General features: G+C 40.6%; 1 protein-coding gene across 5 annotated transcripts in view; it reads right to left on the bottom strand.

The window, feature by feature from the left end:
* The window catches only part of LOC129824159 (acid-sensing ion channel 1C-like), a 196,138-nt gene that overhangs the window by 3,863 nt on the left and 165,997 nt on the right, over nt 1-26,278 (bottom strand). For 2 of the 5 annotated variants that reach the window (XM_055883578.1, XM_055883579.1), the window contains exons 1-9: nt 16,780-18,167; nt 13,513-13,663; nt 12,976-13,103; nt 7,223-7,373; nt 6,985-7,041; nt 2,235-2,388; nt 1,908-1,999; nt 1,456-1,535; nt 1,157-1,255 (exon numbers count right to left, since the gene is read on the bottom strand). In XM_055883578.1, coding sequence (XP_055739553.1) covers nt 1,175-1,255; nt 1,456-1,535; nt 1,908-1,999; nt 2,235-2,388; nt 6,985-7,041; nt 7,223-7,373; nt 12,976-13,103; nt 13,513-13,663; nt 16,780-17,457 — 1,572 coding nt within the window. In that variant the 5' untranslated portion in view covers nt 17,458-18,167 and the 3' untranslated portion in view covers nt 1,157-1,174. Of the gene's footprint in view, nt 1-1,156; nt 1,256-1,455; nt 1,536-1,907; nt 2,000-2,234; nt 2,389-6,984; nt 7,042-7,222; nt 7,374-9,401; nt 9,530-12,975; nt 13,104-13,512; nt 13,664-16,779; nt 18,173-26,278 lie in introns of those variants that run through there. The other 3 variants (XM_055883575.1, XM_055883576.1, XM_055883577.1) reach the window with 3 other exon arrangements.

Here is a 26,278-nt window from a genome sequence, read left to right as displayed (position 1 = left end):
TGGAGAAACTATATGTGGTAGTGAAACACAGCATTACATCCACCTAAAGCTCCATGTTCTTGTTTCATGTTGCAGTACGTGCCTCCAGTCAGGGTATGTAATATAACATTGTTGGCTCCTGCTGATTAAAACCATCTAAAGCCTGAGGAAAAACTTGCTGTGAAATGCCACAAAGGTATTTTTTAAACTCTACTCTGTTGATTTACTATGAAACAAGGCAACAGGCATGGAAACAGGGATGTTTGTATTCCATGTGTCCAGATTTAACTGTTCAGATATGATGGATTCCATCACTATCAAGCTGATATTTTCATAGGCAGCCCAATTCTGATCTTTTTTTATTTTCTTCAATAATTGGTCTTTTGACCAATCACATCAGATATTTTCCAATCTGATCTGATTGGTCAAAAGACAAAAACATCGGAATAGGGCTGGCTGTGTAACGCAGCCATAGTGCTCACACAATGTGTATATAATGACAGGATTCAATGCCTAGAGTGGATCTTTCATAGGGTACATCCAGTTGAACAATTGTACTTTTCTCTATCCTTTGTCACATAGAATGCTCTGAATAAACCTGACATATCCTTTTATTTGAACAAACAAACAAAAATACAGAACCATATCTATGAATATAATTTTAAAACACAAAAACATCTTGCTTTTTCAACTGTTTAAATTACTAAAAGTCAAACTATGTCTAAGTGTCCAAATCTATTATATTTGATAGGTTTAACTTCCTCTCAACAACAAAAGTGTATTTTAAAGCTTTCCTGTCCGTTCAGTCTTATCAAAATAGAGAGTTTTAAAAATAAATATCAGTAGGGAAAATACCTTCTTGGTACATGTAGCTGCAGTTATCTCAGGAGTGGGGCCAGGACCTCTTTTCCCTCACCTTTTCTTCCACATCAGTTTATGGGCCAAACTCCAAGATTGAAGCAACCGTGCATGCAGACAACTCATGCAGAAACAGAAACCCAGGGCTTTTTCACTGCCTTGGAACCAGGCTTTGAGCATATACTGTATATAATTGAGGAAAAAGTGCTCACTTTGATTAGCGTTCCACCTCTGTTATTGACTGGTCATGAAAAAGGCTTGAGTTTCTGAAACATTACATTGTGTTATTTTGTTTGTAGTGCAGTGCAGAACTACAAACCAGTGCATTGTGGGAGACTCAAATTACCAGATTGTCGCTCGGACAACGCTGTGGTCGCTTCTTGCGCATGAAGTAACCCAAAACCTTATCCTTAAATACCTAAATAAAAGAACATCTCGTTAACATCACAACAATCCAGGCACATGCAAAAACTTAAACCCATATAGACAGACAATATCATTATGTTAAGGGCTTATCTTATTTTTTATTCAATTCAGATAATTCATCATCATTAACTCTACAGTACTACTTGAGAATACTTTTAGGTGATTAAACAAATGTGAGTGCTTCCACTTTACCTCATATAAGTAGTCGAATATTTCCAGTATCGTTAAAACACTGGCTCCAATGAACAGCCCCATCTGACCTCCGATGTCACCTGAAAAGAGGATGACAGATGAACAGACATGGACAGGCAAAAACACAGTCGGTCAGGTAATAACATAGTGCCTGAAACCATTCTTGAAACATTTACTTTAACTCTTAGTATCTCAACCAGCTGAGCGGAACTGTGCGACTGTGGACTGTCCATCCAGACATTGCTTTTTATCTGCCTCTCCCGACTGAGTGCTCTTTTCAAGTGCAATATAAAAACACATTCAGCCGAGGCTTAAAAGAAAAGGTTAAAAAGAAAATTGCCCCAAAAGGAGTTTAGCCCAGTGCTTGCTGAGGATTTGAGTTTTTAGGTCTAGTACGTTTCCTCTCTGTCTGTAAAAACAGACAATGAGCCTGGTGGGGGAACATCTCTCACCAAGCAACCCTGCAATTTCATACGCTTTCTTCTGCTCAATCTTCTCATAATTCAACGCCTCAAAGAAGATGTCCAGAACTAGTACATTTTCTCTAGGGACAAAAACAAAACATATACAAAAGGTGTTACACTGCAATGTACATCTTAGAGATACAATTGATTGATTTTGTTTATCAATTCGGAGACATTTTGCATTACTTTTCATTCGTAATGTGAACTGTGGATAACAAAATCATGCTTCGTTTATGATAGATTTTTTTATCGAAATGCAAACATATGATCCCTACATCACTTGTGTTAACTCACTTTAACTATCCAGGTACTTACCCGATGTATTGCTCAGTTTTGTTGAATTTCTTGGCCAGATATTTGGCAGAGGCTTTACTGGGTATTTTCACCATGGACAGCTCCTTGCCATAGCGTATCATGTTGCATGGTGTCTCACACACACAGTAGTCATTGTCCTTTTCTACCAAGAAGTCTGTGGAGGATGACAATTGAACGGGAGTCTATGTTTTCAAAAAGGTGATAAGAATATAGCCTACTAGAAACAATTCACCCAGTCAGCTGTCCCCACATGCTTCAAGATGGCCACCATTGTTCCTGTACCCAGGAAAGCAAAGATAACTGAACTAAATGACTACCGCCCCGTAGCACTCACTTCTGTCATCATGAAGTGCTTTGAGAGACTAGTCAAGGGTCATATCACCTCCACCTTACCGGCCACCCTAGGCCCACTTCAGTTTGCATACCGCCCCAACAGGTCCACAGACAATGAAATCGCCATCACACTGCCCGATCCCATCCGGACAAGAGGTAAGAATGCTGTTCATTGACTACAGCTCAGCATTCAACACCATAGTACCCTCCAAACTCATCATCAAGCTGGAGGCCTTGGGTCTCAACCCCGCCCTGTGCTATTGGGTCCTGGACTTTCTGACGGGTCGCCCCCAGGTGGTGAAGGTAGGAAACAACATCTCCACTCCACTGATCCTCATCACTGGGGCCACACAAGGGTGCATGCTCAGCCCCCTCCTGTACTTCCTGTTCACCCACGACTGCGTGGCCATGCATGCCTCCAACTCAATCATCAAGTTTGCAGACGACACAACAGTAATGGGCTTGATTACCAACAATGACGAGACAGCCTACAGGGAGGAGGTGAGGGCAGGGAGGCTGAAGAAATTTGTCTTGTCACCCAAAACCCTGACAAACTTTTACAGATGTACAATCGAGAGCATCCTGTCGGGCTGTATCACCTCCTGGTACAGCAACTGTACTGCCCTCAACCGCATTGCTCTCCAGAGGGTGGTGCGGTCTGCACAACGCATCACCGGGGGCAAACTACGTGCCCTCCATGACATCTACAGCACCCGATGTCACAGGAAGGCCAAAAAGATCATCAAGGACATCAACCACCCAAGCCACTGCCTGTTCACACCGCTACCATCCAGAAGGTGAGGTCAGTACAGGTGAACCAAAGCTGGGACCGAGAGACTGAAAAACAGCTTCTATCTCAAGTCCATCAGACTGCTTAACAGCAATCACTGACTCAGAGAGGCTGCTGCCTACATTGAGACCCAATCACTGTCCACTTCAATAAATGGATCACTAGTCACTTTAAACAATGCCACTTTAAATAATGGCACTTTAATAATGTTTACATATCTTACATTACTCATATCATATGTATATACTGTATTTTATACCATCTATTGCACCTTGCTTATGCTGCTCAGTCATCGCTCATCCATATATGTATATGTACATTTTCTCATTCACCCCTTTAGATTTGTGTGTATTAGGTAGTTGTTTGGAAATTGTTAGATTACTTGTTAGATATTACTGCACTTTCGGAACTAGATGTACAAGCATTTCACTTCACTCGCATTAACATCTGCTAACCATGTGTATGTGACCAATAGAATTCGATTTGATTTGAAATCAGCAGTTCCTTATTTCAAAATTGTATAAAAGCTTACTTACTAATATTTAAACTAAATGTTACAGAAGCCCTGACGCCAAAGGCAGCATTTAAAAAAAATACTTAGACTTTGGAATTATCTTGTTTGAACGATTTAGTATACTAATTTGAACTTAGTCTCTCGTTCAAATGACTTAGTATCTTATTGAAACAACTTAGTAAAAAAGTTGTTCAAACGTCTTTCAAACGAGATACTGAGTCATTCAAGCGAGATACTATGTCGTTTGAGCGACTTATTATCTAGTTTGAATGACGTCATTGTTATTTTATCTAATTAGGCCTCATTTGTTATGTAGCTTGTCAGACCATGTAATGGTTGCTGCAGCCATTCATTCACTGATTCCATCCATCGTACAACTGAATGCCTTCAACTGAAATGAGTCTTCCGCTTTAAACCCAACCCCTCTGAATCAGATACTGCCTTAATCAACATCCACGTCTTCGGCACCCAGGGAACAATGGGTTAAGTGCCTTGCTCAGAGGCAGAACGACAGATTTTTACCTTGTCAGCTCGGAGACACCTGTACTGTACAATGTCAGATATAGATTTGAAATGTCTTACATTTCAAGTTTGCATCCCAATATTACATCACAGAAGACTGAAATATAACAAAACCTTTTGACATAAAAACACTGTATTTTTGGTGTAAAAAAAGAAAGAATGCTTATTAATTATGAAATTATGAAAAGTATTAATAACATTCCGCCCATGAGGCCACTAGGTAATTTGACTGCAGGAAAGGGGTCTACTTACATTCAGGCTTTTTGAATACAGTGCCTTCATGAAGTATTTATGCCCCTTGACTTATTTACATGTTGTTGTGTTACAGTCTGAATTCAAAATATGTTAAATAGATTTTTGTTCTCACCAATCTAAACACAATACCCCATAATGACAAATTATTTTATTTACATAAGTATTTACACCCCGGAATCAATACATGTTAGAATCACTTTTGGTAGTGATTACAGCTGTGAGTCATCCTGGGTATGTTTCTAAGAGCTTTGCACACCTGGACTGTACAATATTTGCACATGATTCTTAAAAAAGATATTAAAGCTCTGTCAAGTTGGTTGTTGATCAATGCTAGACAGTCATTTTCAAGTATTGCCATAGATTTTCAAGCTGATATAAGTCAAAACTGTAACTAGGCCACTCAGCAACATTCAATGTCATCTTGGTAAGCATCTTGGTAAGCAACTTGGTTAAGCATCTTGGTAAGCCTTGTGTTTTAGGCTATTGTCCTGCTGAAAAGTGAGTTTGTCTCCTAGTGTCTGTTGGAAAGAAAAGTGAACCACGTTTTCCTCCAGGATTTTGCCTATGCTTAGCTCTAGTCTGTTGATTTGTATCATAAAAAACGTCCTAGTCCTTGCCGATGACAACCTTCCTGGTCTTTGTGGTTTAATCTGTTTTTAAAATTCACTGCTTGACTGAGGGACATGTGTTGGGTACATAAATCATGTTAAACACTTATTGCACACAGAGTGAGTCCATGCAACTTGTTATGTGACTTGTTATTCACATTTTTACTCCCAAACTTATTTAAGCTTGTCATAACAAGGGGGTTGAATACTTATTGACTGAAGACATTTCAGCTTACAAAATGTCTAAAAACATAATTACACTATGATATTATGGGGTATTGTACGTAGGCCAGTGACACAACATCTCAATTCAATCTATTTTCAATTCAGGTTGAACAAAATGTGGGAAAAGTCATAGGGTGTGAAAACTTTCTGAAGGCACTGTATATTCCATTCTCCTTTCTCTTGTTTATATTATAGTTATATTTCCACTAATATTCCGTTATGTTATTAAGCTTTAAATTGTGTCTGCCTTAATAATAATAATAATAATTGTTTTTGATATTTTAACTTCACTAAATTGATTTATATTTTGGTGTTTCTACCACCCCCCCCCCCCCCCCCAAAAAAAATGAAAGCACATTTTACAGTAGCCTATGTATTGCCTACCTAAAACATCCATTAATACATTTGAAGTCCTTCAAAATATAAACTACGTATCCTAATGTTAGAAAGTTGAATGTAAACTAGATAAAGGCTACTGTGGGTGGGGCAGGCTAAATAATTACAACTGAAAAGGCCTAATTAAAAGAATAGGGATAAAGGAAATGAAAAATGCTAGGCAGAGCATGCCCCGAGTTTGTGGCTGAGCAGTACCAGAGTGAAATTGGAGTGGTAGAGAAGGCCGACAACATTTCTTCAAATTTTCTCTGATTATGCTCTGCTCCTTGCTCCACACTCGCCCACTTACATGCTCTGGCACTCAAAAGCAGACAGGCTTTAGGCTGTCAAAGAACTGTCAATGAATAATAATATCAATGGATGGAATCAGTGAAGGAATGGCTGCAGCAACCATGACACGAAACAAATGAGGCCTAATTAGAACAAATAACAACTAAATCGTTTTTTGAAAAATCGTTTGAACGAGATACTAAGTCGTTCACACAAGATACTAAGTCGTTCAAACGAGATAATTCCAAGAGTAAGTATTTGTAATTTTTTTGCCTTGTGCTTCAGGGCTTTCATAAAAATATTGTGTGGTGTATCTACTAACAACAAGTTCATATTCCTAATATAGATATCATGTGTCACATTCCTGACCTGTTTTCTGTTAGTTTTGTATGTGTTAGTTGGTCAGGACATGAGTTTGGGTGGGCAGTCTATGTTTTGTGTTTCTATGTTGGTTTAATGGGTACCTGATATGGTTCTCAATTAGAGGCAGGTGGTTTTCATCTCCTCTGATTGAGAATCATATTAAGGTAGGTGGCTTCACATTGTTTGTTTGTGGGTGGTTGTCTCCTGTGTCAGTGTCTGTATGTTACGCCACACGGGACTGTTTCGGTATCGTTCGTTTTGTATGTAGTCTGTTTCCTGTTCATGCGTTCTTCACGTTATATGTAAGTTCGTGTCCAGGTCTGTCTACATCGTTTATTTGTTTTGTAGTTTATCAAGTGTATTTCGTTTCGTCTTCGTCTTGTTTAATAAATCATTATGTCACATAACCACGCTGCATTTTGGTCGAATCACTACTCCTCCTCTCCGTTACATCATGACCATTGTCTGCCTTACCTAAAGCTGGGTCTGCACAGTCTTTGTACTGCTCGGGTGTGCATACCATTGAGGTCCCTATTCGACAAGAGAGAGAGGGCGGTGGGTGGGGGGGGGGGTAAAATATAAATGTGAACTTCATCCCATTAACGTCATTACATATTCCCATGCAGAACAACAACAACAACAACAACAACAACATTATTCATCCTATTCCATTGGTGAACTATGTGATGGTCAAGCCAATGTGTGTGAGTACCCGGCATGTGGACCATCCTGCAGTTACAGTTCTCCACCAGGTAGCGTGTCTCACAGTCGATACGGCAGGCTGTGATGCTGTATGTGGAGAAGAACTCAGAGTCGATGGGAGTGGACTTGCAGTCTCCCCAAGGGGGAGGGAGGTACTGAAGCTGGGAAAGAACAGAGCACAGGCTTCCCCTCAGTATGTTGGCACAGTATAGGAACCACTGTCAATAACAGCTAGTCAATCCCAGCCCAGCGGGAAACCCAACATAAAAAGTGCACACAAGCAGACAAAAAACAAACGGAAAGGTATCAAACGTTTAATAAGGGAACGTAATGAAATAAATACATGTTTTCTGGATGCTGTTCACATCTACAAGAATATTCCACTCAGACGACGGTGTAGCTGGTAAACACAGCTCACAGAAAGCAGCAAGCAGACACCATGCAGTAAATCACTGGTGCAAGTCAGGTCTAGTGCTGAAAGGAAAGCAGGGTACCATGGGGGGTATGGAGACAGGGCAAATATAATCTGTAAATATGTAACTTCAGACTGAACACCACAATTAATGGGGAATTATTGTTTTAAATACTTCCCAGGTAATGTTCTACTGTATGTAGATATGTTTATGAGGTTTTTAGATGAATACAATGGAATTGTTGTCTTGACAGACTTTATGCAAACCTTGACTTCCTACATTTTAGGAATGAATGCAGCTGATTATGATGTACTGTATGGTAACAAAAACCACACTGTTATTCAAATTATGTTGGATTGGGTACTTTCACTGATAAACTATTTGCAGTGTGATATGATACAAACAGTACAGAGAACTTCACTCAACAGTTTGAAAGTCTAACAGTACTACGAATCTACTTAACAAAAATGAATTGTTAAGACTTCCAGATATACGAGCTACTTTTCTAGTCAAAGTGACACATTATCTTCATCAGTCAATTTGTGCATTCAACAAACAGTATTGCAAAAAAAAGCTGATCAGCGGTACAAACAATCAGGCATAATTGACCTGGATACCAACCCAACAACAAGTATTGCCAGGTGTACTATACGACTTTCAAAATTCAAACATTGTTGAGCCTCACATTAAACGACTGTCTTCCTTGTAGTTTTTTGTCTTGCCAACTTAGTGGTTCGCCCACTAAACGATGTGGCAATGACACGTTTTGAGAACGGAGATCAGCAATAGCCAATGAGAGCTCGCCAGAGAAGAATGTCTGACTGAAAACATTTATGAGACTGCACCATTATGTGTGCAAGACAAAAAAAACAGGAAGGACGGTTGTTTAATGTGAGAGGCTCCCGCTCCCGCTCTCCCTCTCTGGCACTCGAGGGCGCCAGGCTGCCCTTCATTACGCACACCTGTCACCATAATTACGCGCATTAGTGCTCACTGGACTCCTTCACTTTGTTGATTGCCTTCCCCATTTCTGTCTGCTCCACCGTTTGTTCCCTGTGTCTGCATTAATGTCATTATGTGTTCATGTCCAGACGCTGTCCTGTCCTATTCCATGTCTGTTGCTATTAAATGTTCACTCCCTGTACCTGCTTCTCGTCTCTACCAGCGTCGATCCTTATGTTTGGATTTTGAAAGTTGTGTACGCCCAGCATAAGTCTTGAAATGACTTAAATGTAAAACTTGAAGTCTTCATTAAGCCTACAGGCTCTCATAACCATTTTCCCCTTAGGAAATAAAAACCCAGAGGAAATATCAGATCCTCTAGACGGATAGAACCTTACTCTAAAAGGTCCACATTAAACACAACGATTGGCCATTAGGAGACATTAAGCAGATGAAGAGTATCCTAGCAGTATGAACCATTCAAATGCAAAGCCCTAAACAACAAAACAAACAAAACAACTGCACAATAATACTGGTTGCACCATATACAACAGCTTGTATAAAGACAAAGAATGGATAATGACTGCTGGATGTGTTAGCTGAAGTGGAAAGGATAGCATTATGTGTTCCTAATCCATAGTGATGGTAGTTATAATGAGACAGAAGACAGAGATTAACCAGGAAGGGACAGACATTGAAATGTAGTCACTACAGCCACATGGAGGGAGATGATTGGTCCATTCCGTCATGAAGACTTGAAGGGGGAATGTAATTGGGTGGCTCTTAGTTTGTGGCATACATGCAGCATACCAAGACAGACATACGGTACGCTACCCGCTGCTCTTGGGAGGAAACAAACGTTTGGAAGCCGGGGGCGACCCCAAAGCCCAGCTGGTGGGGGAAAGGAGGCTCTGACTGTGTGTGAATCTGAACCTTTACTCCGGCCTCATAGGACGTCTCATCTGGGGGAGGGACCAGTAAACACGTCACCACCAACAGAGAGCAGTAAGTGATGCATTAACGAATAGGACAACATCTGTCAAAGCCCTTGGTTTGGACCCTGAATATAAGCAGTCAGCCAGCCATCCAGCCTATAGGTGTTCATCTTACTGAGCCCCAAAACAGCTGTGCCCAGATCTGAGGACAACAGCCCAAATTAGTTCAGAAACGGTGATTTCTTGTCATTCAGCCATCTTGCAATAATTGATCATACCCACTCAAAGCTTGATTGGTGGACATGTTTGTAAACATATTGCTCCAAATTTCAACACCAAGTGATTCTATGTTTTGTTGGTGTATAATTAATGTGTTCTTTAACGACTGGTTTTTAGGTCAGACTTGTCTTCCACTGAGATTGTGAGAGGGTTACATGTTTGTATCATGTGGTTGTAGTGAGGTAGATATGGGTGGTTCTGGTGAAGGGAAGTATGATAAGTCATGTATTCATCAGTTCCTCTGAAAGGGGTTTGAAAAGCTTTAAAGAGTTGAAGGATATGGGATTAAAAAAATGTATCAATCATTTTGGATTGATTTGAGATGGTGATACTAGTATGATAGTTGAATCCGTCCAGATTTATATGGCACAATAATCAATTCAGTACAATTAATGTCAATGAATTGCTCTAGTCATTAGAGGAGTTTAATTTGCATATCAACTGTAAATTTAACAGCTATTTTACAAGGAAAGTCGGTTGAATTCAGAGTTGTTTGGATTGTGGTGTCCAATTGTCTGTTTTAGAGATGCACTGCATCGATAACCTCATGTTATTCTTTCGAATATGAAGAGAGGGGTTTTGAAGAGCCCCTTGATAAAGAATCTTCTTTGGGATAAAATAACTTGTTGAATAACTTGTAAGTCAAGGTGTAATTTTCATGTATTCAAATATTTTTCTGGTAATTTCTGGTAATTTTTCTGATAATTATATTTTGTAACTCAGTCAGCAGGAAAAGTTTTACAAACCCTGAACCCTGAGTTTTCACTAACTTCTGAAGAGAAACTAAGTTGTGACTTGTACAGTCAATAAGATGTGTATCTTCAATGAGTGTATAAAACATGACATTGTGACTCCAATGACACTTTCAGGTCCTTCACAATAAAGTGGTTGCCAGAGGAAATATCTGTCTCTAGATCACAGCTGTATTTCACCTTCCTGTCACTGTTTCAAGTTATAATCACAGGATTTCATAAGCTGCAGGCTGAGTGGCATGTTATTGCAATAGATTTGATAGTGTGTGTTGTTGGGGCAAAATGGTCTGTTGCAGTCTAATGTTATATACATGCTTTAGTTAAATAAAGGACTATATGTCCTATATCACTGGTAATTTTCCACAAATGTCCAGTACCCTCTTCATACACTGCACAAAATAGTGATTTGTTACTGTCTCCTTGTCTAAAGGCCCAGCAAAGGCTGAATTCTTGTTATATCTATTTAGGTTCTAAAGATCTTATCACTCCCCAATCTTAGACACATAGGCTGTGAAAACTGGTTAGAACTGGTTCTTGTTTGTTCAATGCTTTAAGAAATTGGAGCCAAGTACCCCTTATCTCTTATGTAAGCTTGCCTCCCCTAGGAAGGGTAAACAGCTCTTTGTGTAGATGAAGTATAATTCATCAGTAATAGTTACGTTCCTCTCCAGTTTCATCCTGAGTGTGAGCTTCCCTGCAATTGCTTGAATAAACTCTTATAAACAGAATAATGAGCTCTGCCTGTTCCTTGGAACGAGTTTTCCTCAACAGTGTGATGCTACAGTATTTTTTTGTCGTATTAAAATGATTACTCATTTTCATGACATGTTTTGATTTGGTTGGGTTTTAATGTGAAAATCAATGTGGGTATTATGGGCATGTACTGTACCTCCCTGTTCTATTAATGAAGTCCAGGGAATTTTTGGGAGCATACCCTGAACGTTATTACTTCTCTCTCTCTCCACTGATTACAGGGAAAGGAGTCTGCTAAGAGGGTCTCTTAATGACCCATAGCATTAGCCAATTAGCTATTTGAGATTCAGGATGATCATTTTTTAAAAGTCTACAAGGCTCCATCATTTTAATGTTTGATCAAGGAAATTGATGTTTGACATTCACTGACATAATCTGGAATCTGGGTACTGTACAGTGTGACAAGGGGGCTGTTATCCTTCCCTGTGGTTACAGTTAGTGACAATGGCAGGACAGTGAAATAGATGACCTAAGGATTTGAAAAAAAGGATGGCCATTACGGACGCGAGGAAAGCAGAGTTCTCGGGACGTTTCAGTTCAGTTCGGTATGAAAATGGCACTTGAGGTCCTGACATTGCCTTATTTTAATATTCGTTTCTGACAACTGGCTGATGCCTACTAGGGAATATTGCTCAATTTTGACTGGTCACGGGGCCCATCAGATACAGGCTAATGTATAGGACCGTGTTTACAGGCACTGTAGCCTATAGCTACGTCTTTTTTCATCTCTAATTTCAATATCATCTGAAATTTATCCACACAAGGTAAATGAAATCCTTAGAACATCTGTTTGATACGATGTACCAGATATGCTCAATTATCCAGGATTTGTATTTCTACTGAGTGGAGTTGATTTAAGCGAGAGAGCTTCTGAAGACGTGTAATTTCTGCTAAATGCGTGCTACTCTTGGGAGCCAATTCTGACTACACTTTAATCACGGCCAGTAATTCAAGTTTAGTCATTTTTTTGCCCTCTCTTGCAAAGCCACAATGATTGTACTACATTGCTTTTTTGTTACACCAGAAAATGTAAAGTTCACACTGAAATGGTTTTCCTTTTTACAAAAAAAAGTTAACAACGGCTTGCTATGGTTCTATGGCATTTTGTGAAAAGCAAACCAAATTCTTCCCGAATGTTATTGTTTCTCTCTACATAGTGTTATTACGCATCACTGAATCCAATGTATGCAGGATTCAGCGATATTATACTATTTTTCTCCCATCCTAAGTGGGATCAGTCATTGCCAGCAACATTATATGGAAAATGTACTTTTGAGCTGTTGGAGATGTGTGTGCACTGCCTGGGGTACTTTAGCTCTGGCCCACCAATAACTGTAAATAAATGTATAGACAGTGTCTGCTTGGTACATCCAATCCGTCTTTCCCTCTGTATCCATTGTTGGATGCATAGTGGGTAGCGAATACCACATTGTTACTACTTCAGTTCAGAGTCATTAGACTGTTTTTTGTCCAGGATTAGCTAATGCCCTGGCTGCATGTTATTCCATGCATGAATGGTAAACACAACGGATTTTGCTCCAGGCTCTGAGACACAGAAGGTATAGCCAATGACAAGACGAGGAAGAAGGGTTGGAGGTTTGGATAAAAACACGGACAAAAAGCAGAGCGAGAGGACGAAGGAAGGGAGGGAGGGAAAGGTGTTTGTACGAGAGGCTGAGCATTAGGTACCAGTTGCTGCTGACATGACACAAAAGTTTGAAAACCAGGGGCCACACCAAATCCCAGCTGGTCAATGAAAGGAGGCTCGTCCTGGCTGTGGATCTGAACCTTGATGCCTGCTTCGTACGAGGTCTCGTCTGTGGATACATACAGCAGGCCAGAGAATGTAACAACAGAAACCTCTGCTCCTCTCCTTAACCGGATTGAAGGAATTAAGTGTTGTGTTGGGAATGGGATGTTATTTACTGGATATCTGTTGTAGTGATAAAGCCAATGTTGAAATGCACTGTTAAGAAGGAACCCTTTTTCCCAAGATGGAGACATTAAATGTTGTGTTGGATAAATGTTTGAACTGCATTATCTGTTGTTGTAATACTGTCCAGGTGAAATTCTGTGCTAGGAAGGCACCTTGAATGCATGTCTGTTGGCTGGTTGATTTTCAAAGTTCATTCTACCATGGCCCAAAATCCAGTCATTACTGCATTCAAATGGACAGACTAGTTATTGTGGTTCTAACTAAGTGAAGTCATCTGACTGCGTACTCACCTGTCTCTCCCCAAACAGGTAAATATTCATCCTGTTGAATGTCTAGCATGATCTCCAACCCGTTTCCTGTCCCGCCTTTTAACGTCGTCAACAACGGGTTGCCGTCCAAGCCAGAGTTGAAGGTGTAGCATTTCCCATACCGCGTGTAAATCTGCAAGAAGAAGAAGGTAAATGACATTAATACAACGTAACAACATTGTTTTGACATAGCGAGTAAACAGCACAGTCACTTTGTGTAATGGTTGCTCTCTGTCTTGCTCTCTGTCAAGACTAATTTACTGCAAGTTGCGGTTGGGGATAGGGTTGCTGGGCAGGTAAGCTTCGGAGGTAATTATCAGAGAAAACACTGAACCAAACAAGATGCTATAGAGATTGATGAATTAATAAATAAATGAACACCGGTAACATAGCAACTGGCAATCTTAACCCAGCCCCATTTTATATTCCCCCTGAGTCATTTAGATACTTATTTAGGACTTATTTTCAACTTATTTTCCATTAAAACAGAAAGTAATACAGGCAAAGCCCACCCACCCTCTCCCCTCCCACCAAGCACTAAATTAAGTTGTTCAAATGCAATTTATATTTGGAAGTGCCTTATATTATGGGCCCTAGGAAAGCATTAATTTATGCCATTGCAGCTCAATGGTAATCTAATATTAACTGTTGGTGCACACTATATTTTGCCTGCAGCTGTACCAGCTAGTTTTACTGATTCAGAGATGTACTGTGCTGATTTTCCAGTATAACAGCACTTTTAGCACCTCTCACAAATTACATTGACGTTTCATGTATTTTTTTTCTTCAATTTAACAAATTCACTCCGAGATGGGCAACTTTCCTCTCATGTTTGCCAACAGAGCAGAAGTTAGCCTTAGGAGCTTCTTAGAATGCTACATCTGGCTTTTCATAACTGACACTCATGGCTGGTGAGCTATAACTTAGAACTAAAAGTTAAAATAAGTAAAGGCAATAAGGCCTTTAAATTTTAGATCCATTTTGCTGCGTAGGTGATTTAATTTCACAGAGGTGGAATTGATTGGCCATGGAGTGCTCTGAGGGTTTTATCTACACTAAGCATGTACTGTATGTCATACAGTTATCCTCCACGTGTATCTTAATAACCACAGGAAATGAAAAGTGATTTAGCACAAAGGTATAGGCATATACAGTGTACACACAGATGTTGGGTCTTAATTTGACATATATGTCACAGCAAAATGTTCCTGCAACAACAGGATTTGAACGTTTAGTCCATAATGTTGCTTGATCGGTGGATAGGCTATTTGCTGGCCAAAAGTAAGATACATGAAAAGTGCAATACTGTTAATAAGTGTGGGTTTTCAGTTAATTTATGTAAATCACAAAGCTGGTGCAGGAAACTTCTCAGTAACAAAAGAGTGATCAAATGAAGATCCTACATCTGTACACATGGACATATTGTACATCCAAGATCATGGGATGAGACTTGCTTGCCTCTCTTGTTTTGCTATTTCAACTACCATGTACAAGGTACACCCGTTTGTTAGGAACATTTTGTCTCATCTAACTAATAAGGCCTTATGATGGATAAGGTCACCACTCATTTTACACTGCCAACTCCCATTTGGTTTGAGCTGGGCATAATATGTCAGTATTTAATAGCCACTGGCAGACATTAGCATGGTCTAGACAAGCCCTGTTGCTGGAATAATCACCATTGCTGTTCCTGGCTCAATGCTCTGGTCCCACAGCTATACATTTGAAGAGAAACAGGAAACCCATAGGGAGGAATCCTATGGCGTGGGCAACAGATTTTCCTTTCAATATCCATTGTGGTGAAAGTTTTAGAGAGAGGGATGACTCTGATAGCATAGCAAAGCCTCTCTCCAGAGATCAGAGTCAGTCTTCCATATCCCATCTCAGACCCACATGGGCTCAGACAGACATGACAGGGCTTCAGTTTCCTCTCCCCTCCTGTCCATAATGAGGCCCTCTGAGCAACTGGCCCCTGCCAGAACCAAAATGTCAGATGGAATTGTAACGCTTTTAGGTTTAACCTTATAAAAACAGCAGCTTGAATATAATAGAATCCCTATAACAAGCCTTGCATGCCTCACATTGAAGTACCTAATCTTTGTGGAAAATCTCTGTCAAAACGGTCAAAAGACGGCACCTAAAGACAAAAGTCTTCCTTTAGATGGAATTTGATATAATCGGATAAAACTTGAAATGACACACACAATAAAAATCTCTGTGTCTGTCAGCTACTTAAAGGGATAGTTCACCCAAATTACAAAATTAAGTATTGGTTTCTTTACTCTGTAAGCAGTCTATGGACAAGGTATGACGCCAATCAATGCATGGATTGTTGTCATACCTTGTTCATAGACTGCTTACAGGGTAAGGAAACCATTTTGTAATTGGGGTAAACTCTCTTTAAACACAGGTCCCAAGTTGTCTATTCATATTTTTACAAATCTTATACTGTTGATAAATTGGTTATGTCTAGTGAGCTTTTGAATGTGACTAACAATGACATTTTCTTTACATGTAAAATTGAACAGCAACCTGTTTGAAGACTGCTAATAGATTTGAGGTAAAATGATTGAGAGTAACCGACTAGTGCAGTCAGGGGCTTATTTTGACTGATAAGCCATCCACCTCTCTGGGGAATAAGCTCATGAAATAGAATGTCCAGATGTTTAATTTGAAATGCTGAAACTTTCATTAGTACTCATTTATAATGTTTGAATTATTGATACCTTTATTATTCTTCCCTGCTAAGAGAGAGGGACACAAAGGCGGAGTGGTTTGAATAGTACTTACTAACGTTCATGTGTTGAGAGGTAATGTGAATGTGATAGTTTTGAGGGTTGACTTTGTTATACTGTACCACTGTGCTTCGAAAATCATCCAACATGCAAACAATGCGTAAACTGTGATCTATGTTAGAAAAAAATACCAGTATTTATACCCGATCAATACCATCCTATAAACTAGGTGTATCTGTATTCTTTGTAGTCTTATAATTCACTGAACAACTAGTATGTTGTATAGGCAAAACAAAAGAAAAGCACAAGGACAAGACAAATTCATCTGACATGATACTGGTAGCTAGCCTTAAAACGTCAGTGTCTTCAATCCTGCCTAGAGAATATCCGCTAGAGTGAATATCATTCAAACACACCATTGAATGAATTATTAATACCCTGTACACAAAACGCACATCAGCAACCCCTCACAGACGTCTTTCGTGATATCTCTAGGCTATATTACTTTACATACAGTGGTGAAGTTCTGGTGAGTACAGTTTTCCCCCCGGAACCTGCATTCCAGCAACATGTCCTCCAGTTGGTGGCCTAGCCTGCCAATCATCTCGGTGGTGTTGACATGGTAACGAGGAGGCGGGGTGTAGCCGTTGAAGTCCAGCAGGCTGAGAAGGTTGTACTTGTGGTTGTCCCTCAGAAGTGCCAGGCTCTTCTCCATAACCGAGTGGTTCTGGTGCATCAGGTCCATCCAGTAACCACAGTGGTACAGGTCAACCTTGGTCAGACTGGACACCCGGAACAGGTTGTGGTTGCAGAAGGTCACGGCCGGGAAGGACATGTTGTGAGTCCACTCCATCTTAATTCTGGTGACGGCCGGGTAGGACATCAGGTAGAGGATGCGGTTCCAGGACCAGGTGAACAGGAGACCCACACACACAAAGAAGGCCAGGAGCCAAAGGATCCGCTGGGTCAGGGTCTTGTCTGGCGAGAAGACGAACATCAGCCCATGGACTTTTGTCCTCCTCATGAAAGCTACAGTGATCTCCATCCATGATTGTTTTAGCATGCTCTTCCTCCTCTTTCCTGTTTTGTTCTGGATAGTGGTCTCCTGGGCATCGTTAGGTAGAGACCCAGGGCTGATTGATTCTGATGTGGGGGCAGTTACCATAATGATCTCTGTTCCAAGGCTACACATACGGTTCAAGCAAAAAGGCAGTCTTTTTAGTCAAGCTTCGGGCTATTCATTTTACATACAGAAATGATGGATTTTCTGGTTGAATTGGTGTCATAAATTCCAGGCAAAACATAAAAATAATATCCTTTCCGATGCTCCAGATACACACAGCTGTCCAGTACTCAGGCTTGAATAGTCTTTGCAAACCAAACAAACAAAAGGCATGTACTGTATTTGACTTTTTAGGGATATACAACTGATTGATTTACACAACGATTTAATAAAAAATGCTGCATTAATTTCTCGATCGACAGAATCCTTCTTCTTTATTATCCAACACTAGTCTCTCATCAACAGATGAACGGGTGTGATAATAACATGTTGCAGGTGCAGGGGTCTAGTTCAATTCCTGAAGCAATCAGTCACTTAGGAAATCTGTAAAGACATACCCTGTTGCTCAGATGTTGTTTCACTCTTTTTCCTCATCACCTTCTTCTTCATCTCCGCAATGCTGCTCCCAGTTTCCAGTGATTTGTGCCTTTTGTGCAGAAGCTGCCTAGAAAGCTCTCAACTCCTCCCTCCTGCTCAGCTGGAGGAGATACTTTTGGTCTTTGGACTTAAAGCAGGAATATAAAGCTATTTTCCCTCCTCACTCTCTTCTCTCTACAGTCGAATGGGAATGAGAGGGAGCCAGTGAGTGAAATTGCTTCCCTCCAGTGATGGAAGAGGCACTCCAATAATGGCAAAAATGGGAGGTGGGTAAGGCGAAAGGTATTTCCACCACTCACGCATAAATATTAAGAGTGCTCCAGAATAAAATATAGCAAAAAGTCCTAATGCAACAAAGAAGGGCTGATTCCATCCACTGATATCTACACTCTGCTAGTGCTGCAAAAGTAGCAGTTTTTTTCACATGATCGATAAAAACTATTATTGATAAACCAGGGAACAGCAATCCAGATACTAGCCAATAGGCAAGAACTCAAATTACACCCTCAGAATTCTATTTGAAAATCAATTGTATTACAGTAATCCGGAAATATCAAATATCACTTTTACCACTTGTTTGTGGTTCTTCTGGTCTTAGACAGTTCTACATGTTAGTTTCACAAAAAAAGTGCAATGAAGCACAGGGACCTTTGACGCAATTAACAGATATGAAGCACCATTTTGTTGATTTGTTCGGACAGCCTCTCAGAGCATCAAGAGCCAGCTAGGCAGAGGAAATTGGACCCAAGAGTATTGAGATCCATGTCATTTTACGACATAATCAGCACAGCACTTTTGCAAGTGTGGTACAAGTTTTTTCCCCACTGGAGTATAATAGACATAATATTCTGTTAATTGGGAAAAGTCCTACAGTAACTGTAGCAGATACTCAAAACACTGAAACAGATGTTCAAAGACTGAAGAGAAAAAACGTTCTTGAACTACCCAGGCAGTCACCTGTATCTAGCAAGCAGTGGAGGCTGCTGAGGGGAGAACGGATCATAATCATGGCTGGAATGGAGGAAATGGAATGGCATCAAACACATTGAAACCATGTGATAGATGCATTTGATACCATTCCGCTCCAGCCATTACCATGAGCCCGTCCTCCCTAATTAAGGTGCCACCAACCTCCTGTGCTAGCATGTCACACCTTTGTTACTGCAATGTTGCAAACTTATTTTAATTCATTTTCAAATCAATTTTAGGGTACAGCATATATTCCTCAGATTCCACAGCCTACTTCTGTGACTTTGTTCCTACTAATTCCCCTTGGAACCAGGGGACTGTCTGTGTTTGTAATGTTGAGCATCCCAGTGATGAGTGTAATGCTTCAATAATGTGCCATAAGTGGTCCAGGAATGTCAAAAGCATCCATTAAACTCTAAAAGATACTCTGATATTCATAAACTGGCATGACACATTCTTTAAACCATGCGCTTCGTGGTGTCCTCAAATCTCATTCAAGCAAAAAGGCTGTGTCAATACATGGTCCTGAATATTAAACAGGATATGATAGAGTCTCCTGTTTAGGACAGCCTCTCATTGACTAGATGTAGAAGAGTAAATGTAAATCCATCTCATCACAGATAACTTAACAATTTTAGCCGATTAGCAACTTTTCAACTACTTACTACTTTTCTGCTACTTCGCAACTACTTAGCATGTTAGCTAGCCCTTCCCCTAACCCTAACCCTTTTAGCTAACCCTTCCCCAACCCTAAACTCAACCCTAATCCCTGCCTACCTAACATTAGCCAGCTAGCTAACGTTAGCCACCTAGCTAAAATTCGTAACATAGAATTTGTTTGCAAATTTGTAACATATTGTATGTTCTGCAAATTCGTAACATATTATACGAATTGTAATTCGTAAATCCATCTCATCACAGATAACTTAACAATTTTAGCCGATTAGCAACTTTTCAACTACTTACTACTTTTCTGCTACTTCGCAACTACTTAGCATGTTAGCTAGCCCTTCCCCTAACCCTAACCCTTTTAGCTAACCCTTCCCCAACCCTAAACTCAACCCTAATCCCTGCCTACCTAACATTAGCCAGCTAGCTAACGTTAGCCACCTAGCTATAATTCGTAACATAGAATTTGTTTGCAAATTTGTAACATATTGTATGTTCTGCAAATTCGTAACATATTATACGAATTGTAATTCATAACATATACAAAATGGGTGATGGACAACCACAGATTAATACATACCATAGAAACATAACATATCATACTAAATGGAGTGTCTCGGATTTACGTACAGAATAATACAAAATGCTCTGAGACCAGGTTGTTTAGGAGGGAAAGAGTAGGTGAAGCGTTGACTCGCATTTGAGGGCTTACAATAAGTATTTGCGAGAGCTATAAAATCATATTTGATATGAATCATTGCCTAAATGGCTTCAATTACCTTTTACTTGCACAGTCCAATTGAGTTCTTAACGAACACCGTGTCTTATCTGATCCTTAAACGCCTTCCTGTGGAGTCTTGTCAAACCAGCTTGTTAATTATGCTTCCCTCTCCACATTATTTTTACTACAAAAAGAACACTTCAATCTATAACAAGAGCAGATTTAAAACAGTTCTGCTTTGATGAAAAAAAGGAAAGAAAAAGTCTTATTTACTGTAGATATTATTCACTTCAATCATCCTGTTGAATGAACAAGTTGAATGAAAAATGAATAGAATGAAAACATCTTTGGAATGAAGGTTGACTACTGACTTGGTCACTATCTCTCTGTGTCCGATGAAGCTGGAGCCTAAATCTGAATTTTGGAATGGAACATAAGTTCATTTTGTGCTTGTTGCCATGCCCCTTTTGGTTGAAGTACCTTGCTAAATAATGTGGCACAATGGTTCATAATCAGTTCACTAGCTATGGTAGGTTCTACACATGCAATCCTTAACAAATCCTTTTGTTAACCACTCACAGTAATTACAATGACTGTCTATGAATTATTAATCATTCAGGGAAATAAAATAACACAAAGTAATATACATTTAGCATTACTACTGTAGTTAATTTCGCATTAATAATGTGCTTTAGTCTTGATTTTAAAGTAAACAAATGAATTACCTTTGCAATACCGCCTCTATAAGAGTTATTGCTGACTGTTTCTGCCTGCTTATCGATCAACCATCCGCGTTGATTTACAGCCCTCTCTATTTCTTTGGAAACCTGTCGATGTCTCCGGAATATTTAACCAGGGAAGTTAATCGCTAAAGCCCATTTGTTCCAAAAGCCTATTGTGGCCATACAGGTCCAGAGGTCCATAGAGCTTTACTTGGTTTTCTAAAAGCTCCTTAGTCAGCATCTTGAGACCAAAGGACAATTTACAGATTCCATTAGGAACCTCCTACCAGAGGTCACATTGTGGCCATGCATGATCATCATAATTGCTACCACCCCCCAATATGGACCTTCCCTAGGGTCCTCTTACTTTACCACCACTTCTCTCCATCCACTTTCTCCTTGCTCTCGTTCTTTCTGTCTCTCTTTACAGGCTGTTACTGTAAACGCCTGATATAAAGCATTTAATAAACTGGGTATGACAAACATTTATATTTACCGCTCTAATTACTTTGGTAACCAGTTTATAATAGCAATGAGGCACCTTGGGGGTTTGTGGTATTAAGGCTAATATACCACGGCTAAGGGCTGTATCCAGGCACTCCGCGTTGCGCGTACGAACAGTCCTAAGCCATGCTATATTGGCCATATACCACACCTCCTCGGACCTTATTGCTTAAGTAACCACCTGGAAAATGGTACAGAACAGGGATTGATGGAGATGTGCTGTTGAGACACTTTGCTCCTCTTTGAGCTAAAATTAATATATCCAAGCTTGTGCTTCACTATCCAATCAAATCAAATCAAATTTTATTTGCCACATACACATGGTTAGCGGATGTTAATGCGAGTGTAGCGAAATGCTTGTGCTTCTAGTTCCGACAATGCAGTAATAACCAACGAGTAATCTAACCTAACAATTCCACAACTACTACCTTATACACACATAAGTGTAAAGGGATAAAGAATATGTACATAAAGATATATGAATGAGTGATGGTACAGAACGGCATAGGCAAGATGCAGTAGATGGTATAGAGTACAGTATATACATATGAGATGAGTAATGTAGGGTATATAAACAGAAAGTGGCATAGTTTAAAGTGGCTAGTGATACATGTATTACATAAAGATGGCAAGATGCAGTAGATGACATAGAGTACAGTATATACAAATACATATGAGATGAGTAATGTAGGGTAGGTAAACATTATATTAAGTGGCATTGTTTAAAGTGGCTAGTGATACATTTTTACATACATTTCAATCAATTACCATTATTAAAGTGGCTGGAGTTGAGTCAGTATGTTGGCAGCAGCCACTAAATGTTAGTGGTGGCTGTTTAACAGTCTGATGGCCTTGAGATTTCTTGCTGTGAGATGTTACCCCACTCTTCCACCAAGGCACCTGCAAGTTCCCGGACATTTCTGGGGGGAATGGCCCTAGCCCTCACCCTCCAATCCAACAGGTCCCAGACATGCTCAAAGGGATTGAGATCCGGGCTCTTTGCTGGCCATGGCAGAACACTGACATTCTTGTCTTGCAGGAAATCACGCACAGAACGAGCAGTATGGCTGGTGGCATTGTCATGCTGGAGGGTCATGTCAGGATGAGCTTGCAGGAAGGGTACCACATGAGGGAGGAGGATGTCTTCCCTGTAACGGAAAGCGTTGAGATTGCCTGCAATGACAACAAGCTCAGTCCGATGATGCTGTGACGCACCGCCCCAGACAATGACGGACCCTCCACCTCCAAATCGATCCCGCTCCAGAGTACAGGCCTTGGTGTAACGATCATTCCTTCAATGGTAAACGCGAATCGGACCATCTCCCCGGTTAGTTCAGATATCCAAGCTGTTTTTCAGTCTCTCGGTCCCTGCTTTGATGCACCTGTACTGACCTCACCTTCTGGATGATAGCGGGGTGAACAGGCAGTGGCTCGGGTGGTTGTTGTCCTTGATGATCTTTATGGCCTTCCTGTGACATCGGGTGGTGTAGGTGGCCTGGAGGGCAGGTAGTTTGCCCCTGGTGATGCGTTGTGCAGACCTCACTACCCTATGGAGAGCCTTACGGTTGTGGGCGGAGCAGTTGCCGTACCAGGCGGTGATACAGCCCGACAGGATGCTCTTGATTGTGCATCTGTAGAAGTTTGTGAGTGCTTTTGGTGACAAGCCGAATTTCTTCAGCCTCCTGAGGATGCTTCACAACGCTGTCTGTGTGGGTGGACCAATTCAGTTTGTCCGTGATGTGTACGCCGAGGAACTTAAAACTTACTACCCTGAGGACGCGGCTGGGATTGCCGCCTGGGCCTGCAGCCTTGCGAGGGTTAACACGTTTAAATGTTTTACTCACCTCGGCTGCAGTGAAGGAGAGCCCGCAGGTTTTGGTAGCTGGCTGTGTCAGTGGCACTGTATTGTCCATAAAGCGAGCAAAAAAGTTATTTAGTCTGTCTGGGAGCAAGACATCCTGGTCCGCGACGGGGCTGGTTTTCTTTTTGTAATCCGTGATTGACTGTAGACCCTGCCACATACCTCTTGTGTCTGAGCTGTTGAATTGCGACTCTACTTTGACTCTATACTGGCACTTAGCTTGTTTGATTGCCTTGTTTGATTGCCTATCCAAGTTGTATCAATTTTAAAGTGCATTTTCACCCAACACACTTTACAAAGAGAAGGATTAAATCAAGTTCAACTATTCCACACTCTTCTAACATTCCAACATTCACACTCATCTTATCATTGCTGTATATCACCAGATCTTTCAATGACTTTTCTCCACTGACGAGGCTTGGGCTGAGACAGACTGTTGTTCATTTCACACAGCTCTGCCCAACATACTAACGCAAGCCAGTTCTTAATAAGCAAAGTGGCATCTCAAAAATGCTAAACCTAACAGACATTCAAATGGAGTGTCTTTTTTTTTCAAGCTGCAAACTCAAAGGATAACTCCCAGCAATTTCTTGGACAGTTCCAAAAGGATCTTAAAATGATATCTCAGTGAGATTATATTATGACACAGCTACACTGAGCATATAAACTCAGCAAAAAAGAAACGTTCTCTCACTGTCAACTGCATTTATTTCCAGCAAACTTAACATGTGTAAATATTTGTATGAACATGACAAGATTCAACAACTGAGACATAAACTGAGCAAGTTCCACAGACATGGGACTAACAGAAATGGAATAATAAATAAATAATAAATGGAACAAAGGGGGGGGGGGGTCAAAATCAAAAGTAACAGTCAGTATCTGGTGTGGCCACCAGCTACAAGTACTGCAGTGCATCTCCTCCTCATGGACTGCACCAGATTTGGAAACGCGAATCGGACCATCTCCCCGGTTAGACAAAACCGCGACTCGTCAATGAAGAGCAATTTTTGCCAGTCCTGTCTGATCCAGCGACAGGTGGGTTTGTGCCCATAGGCTAAGTTGTTGCCAGTGATGTCTGGTGAGGACCTGCCTTACAACAAGCCTACAAGCCCTCAGTCCAGCCTCTCTCACCCTATTGCAGACAGTCTGAGCACTGATGGACGGATGATGCGTTCCTGGTGTAACTCGGGCAGTTGTTGTTGCCATCCTGTACCTGTCCCGCAGGTGTGATGTTCAGATGTACCGATCCTGTGCAGGTGTTGTTACACATGGTCTGCCACTGTGAGGACGATCAGCTGTCCGTTCCGTCTCCCTGTAGCGTTGTCTTAGGCATCTCACAGTACGGACATTGCAATTTATTGCCCTGGACACATTTGCAGTCCTCACGCCTCCTTGCAGCATGCCTAAGGCATGTTCACGCAGATGAGCAGGGACCCTGGGCATATTTATTTTGTTGTTTTTCAGAGTCAGTAGAAAGGCCTCTTTAGTGTCCTAAGTTTTCATAACTGTGACCTTAATTCCCTACCGTCTGTAAGCTGTTAGTGTCTTAACGACCATTCCACAGGTGCATGTTCATTAATTGTTTATGGTTCATTGAACATGCATGGGAAACAGTGGTTAAACCCTTTACAATGAAGATCTGTGAAGTTATTTGGATTTTTACGAATTATCTTTGAAAGACAGGGTCCTGAAAAAGGGACATTTCTTTTTTTTAACTTAGTTTAGATATCCAGACTGTACCATAAAAGCAAGTGTGAAAGATTCACAATGTGCTCCCACTCTGCATAATGCATTTTCTTTATCACATTGCAGTTATGGTGAATCTGAAAAACATTTGAACAGCCAACAACTGCTTTCATAAATAATATGAGGAATGTTAATACCCATATTTACCATAACATCAATTTCTGTGTTTTCTCCAGACACCAAATGACTATTGTCTTGACAATTTCATATTTTTTAGTCATGTGTTAGGAGTATCTGTAAAGTGGATTTGTCAAAGATTGGCCCAAAAACGTACTATATTTATGTTGGTACACTCACTTTACGGATGAGACATTATTTATGTTATGAGATCTTCTCAAAGGCAGCGTTGACTTTATTCAGGAATATTACCTGCTCAGGGGCAATAGCTAATGACTTTTCTGCTCTATAAAATTGGAACCGGCTGCTGAAAATACATTTCCATGGCCTCAACGCTTGCACTGTCATTTTTCATAGTGGGTCTAACTATAACGTTCCATTTAATTAAACATTTACACAGTATGCATAATTTGAAGATTTACCATCATCAATGCATGATCAACTGTCCTGGTTGATCATCAGAAAAAAGACGGAATCCTTAGAAATGAAACACCACTTTACTTTCTTCTACAGCAGCATTTCGAGTGAAAATCCATTACTGCATTAACACTTTAAAAGTATCTCAACAATCCCTGTGCTGTGTGTAAGTTACAATTTTCCTTCTGAGCATTTACCACTGTGCTGAAGACCCAGAGGACTCATTAAAAGGCCAGAGAAGAAGAGGGGCAGAGCATGGTTTGGACTGTATGGAGAGGAGAGAGCTAGCTCCTTCAAGGGCCATTGAGAAGGAACACGTGTTGCTTCACACATCACATCCCTGGCTGGCACCAATTAGACACCTCAGAAATACAGAGTGAGGAATAGAGAAAGGGGGAGGGAGGGAGATGGAGGGAAAGAGTATGAGATGGAGGGTGGGGAGATAGGGAGAGGTGTGGAGAATGAAAGAAGTTCCACCTGTATGATCAAAAAACAGTTTCTGTGATTATGAAGACAAGCTTCAAGCAGGGTTACAAATCCCAAATCAATGAGTGCCAAAAAACAGTCATGTTGTAAGAAATAATTAGGACTGATCAATCTCTGATCAGTCCGGACCTCAAAAAT

The sequence above is a fragment of the Salvelinus fontinalis genome, chromosome 26 (genome assembly GCF_029448725.1).
Source record: "Salvelinus fontinalis isolate EN_2023a chromosome 26, ASM2944872v1, whole genome shotgun sequence".
In the NCBI taxonomy this organism is placed as follows: domain Eukaryota; kingdom Metazoa; phylum Chordata; class Actinopteri; order Salmoniformes; family Salmonidae; genus Salvelinus; species Salvelinus fontinalis.
This window is presented reverse-complemented; position numbering and strand designations above follow the sequence as displayed.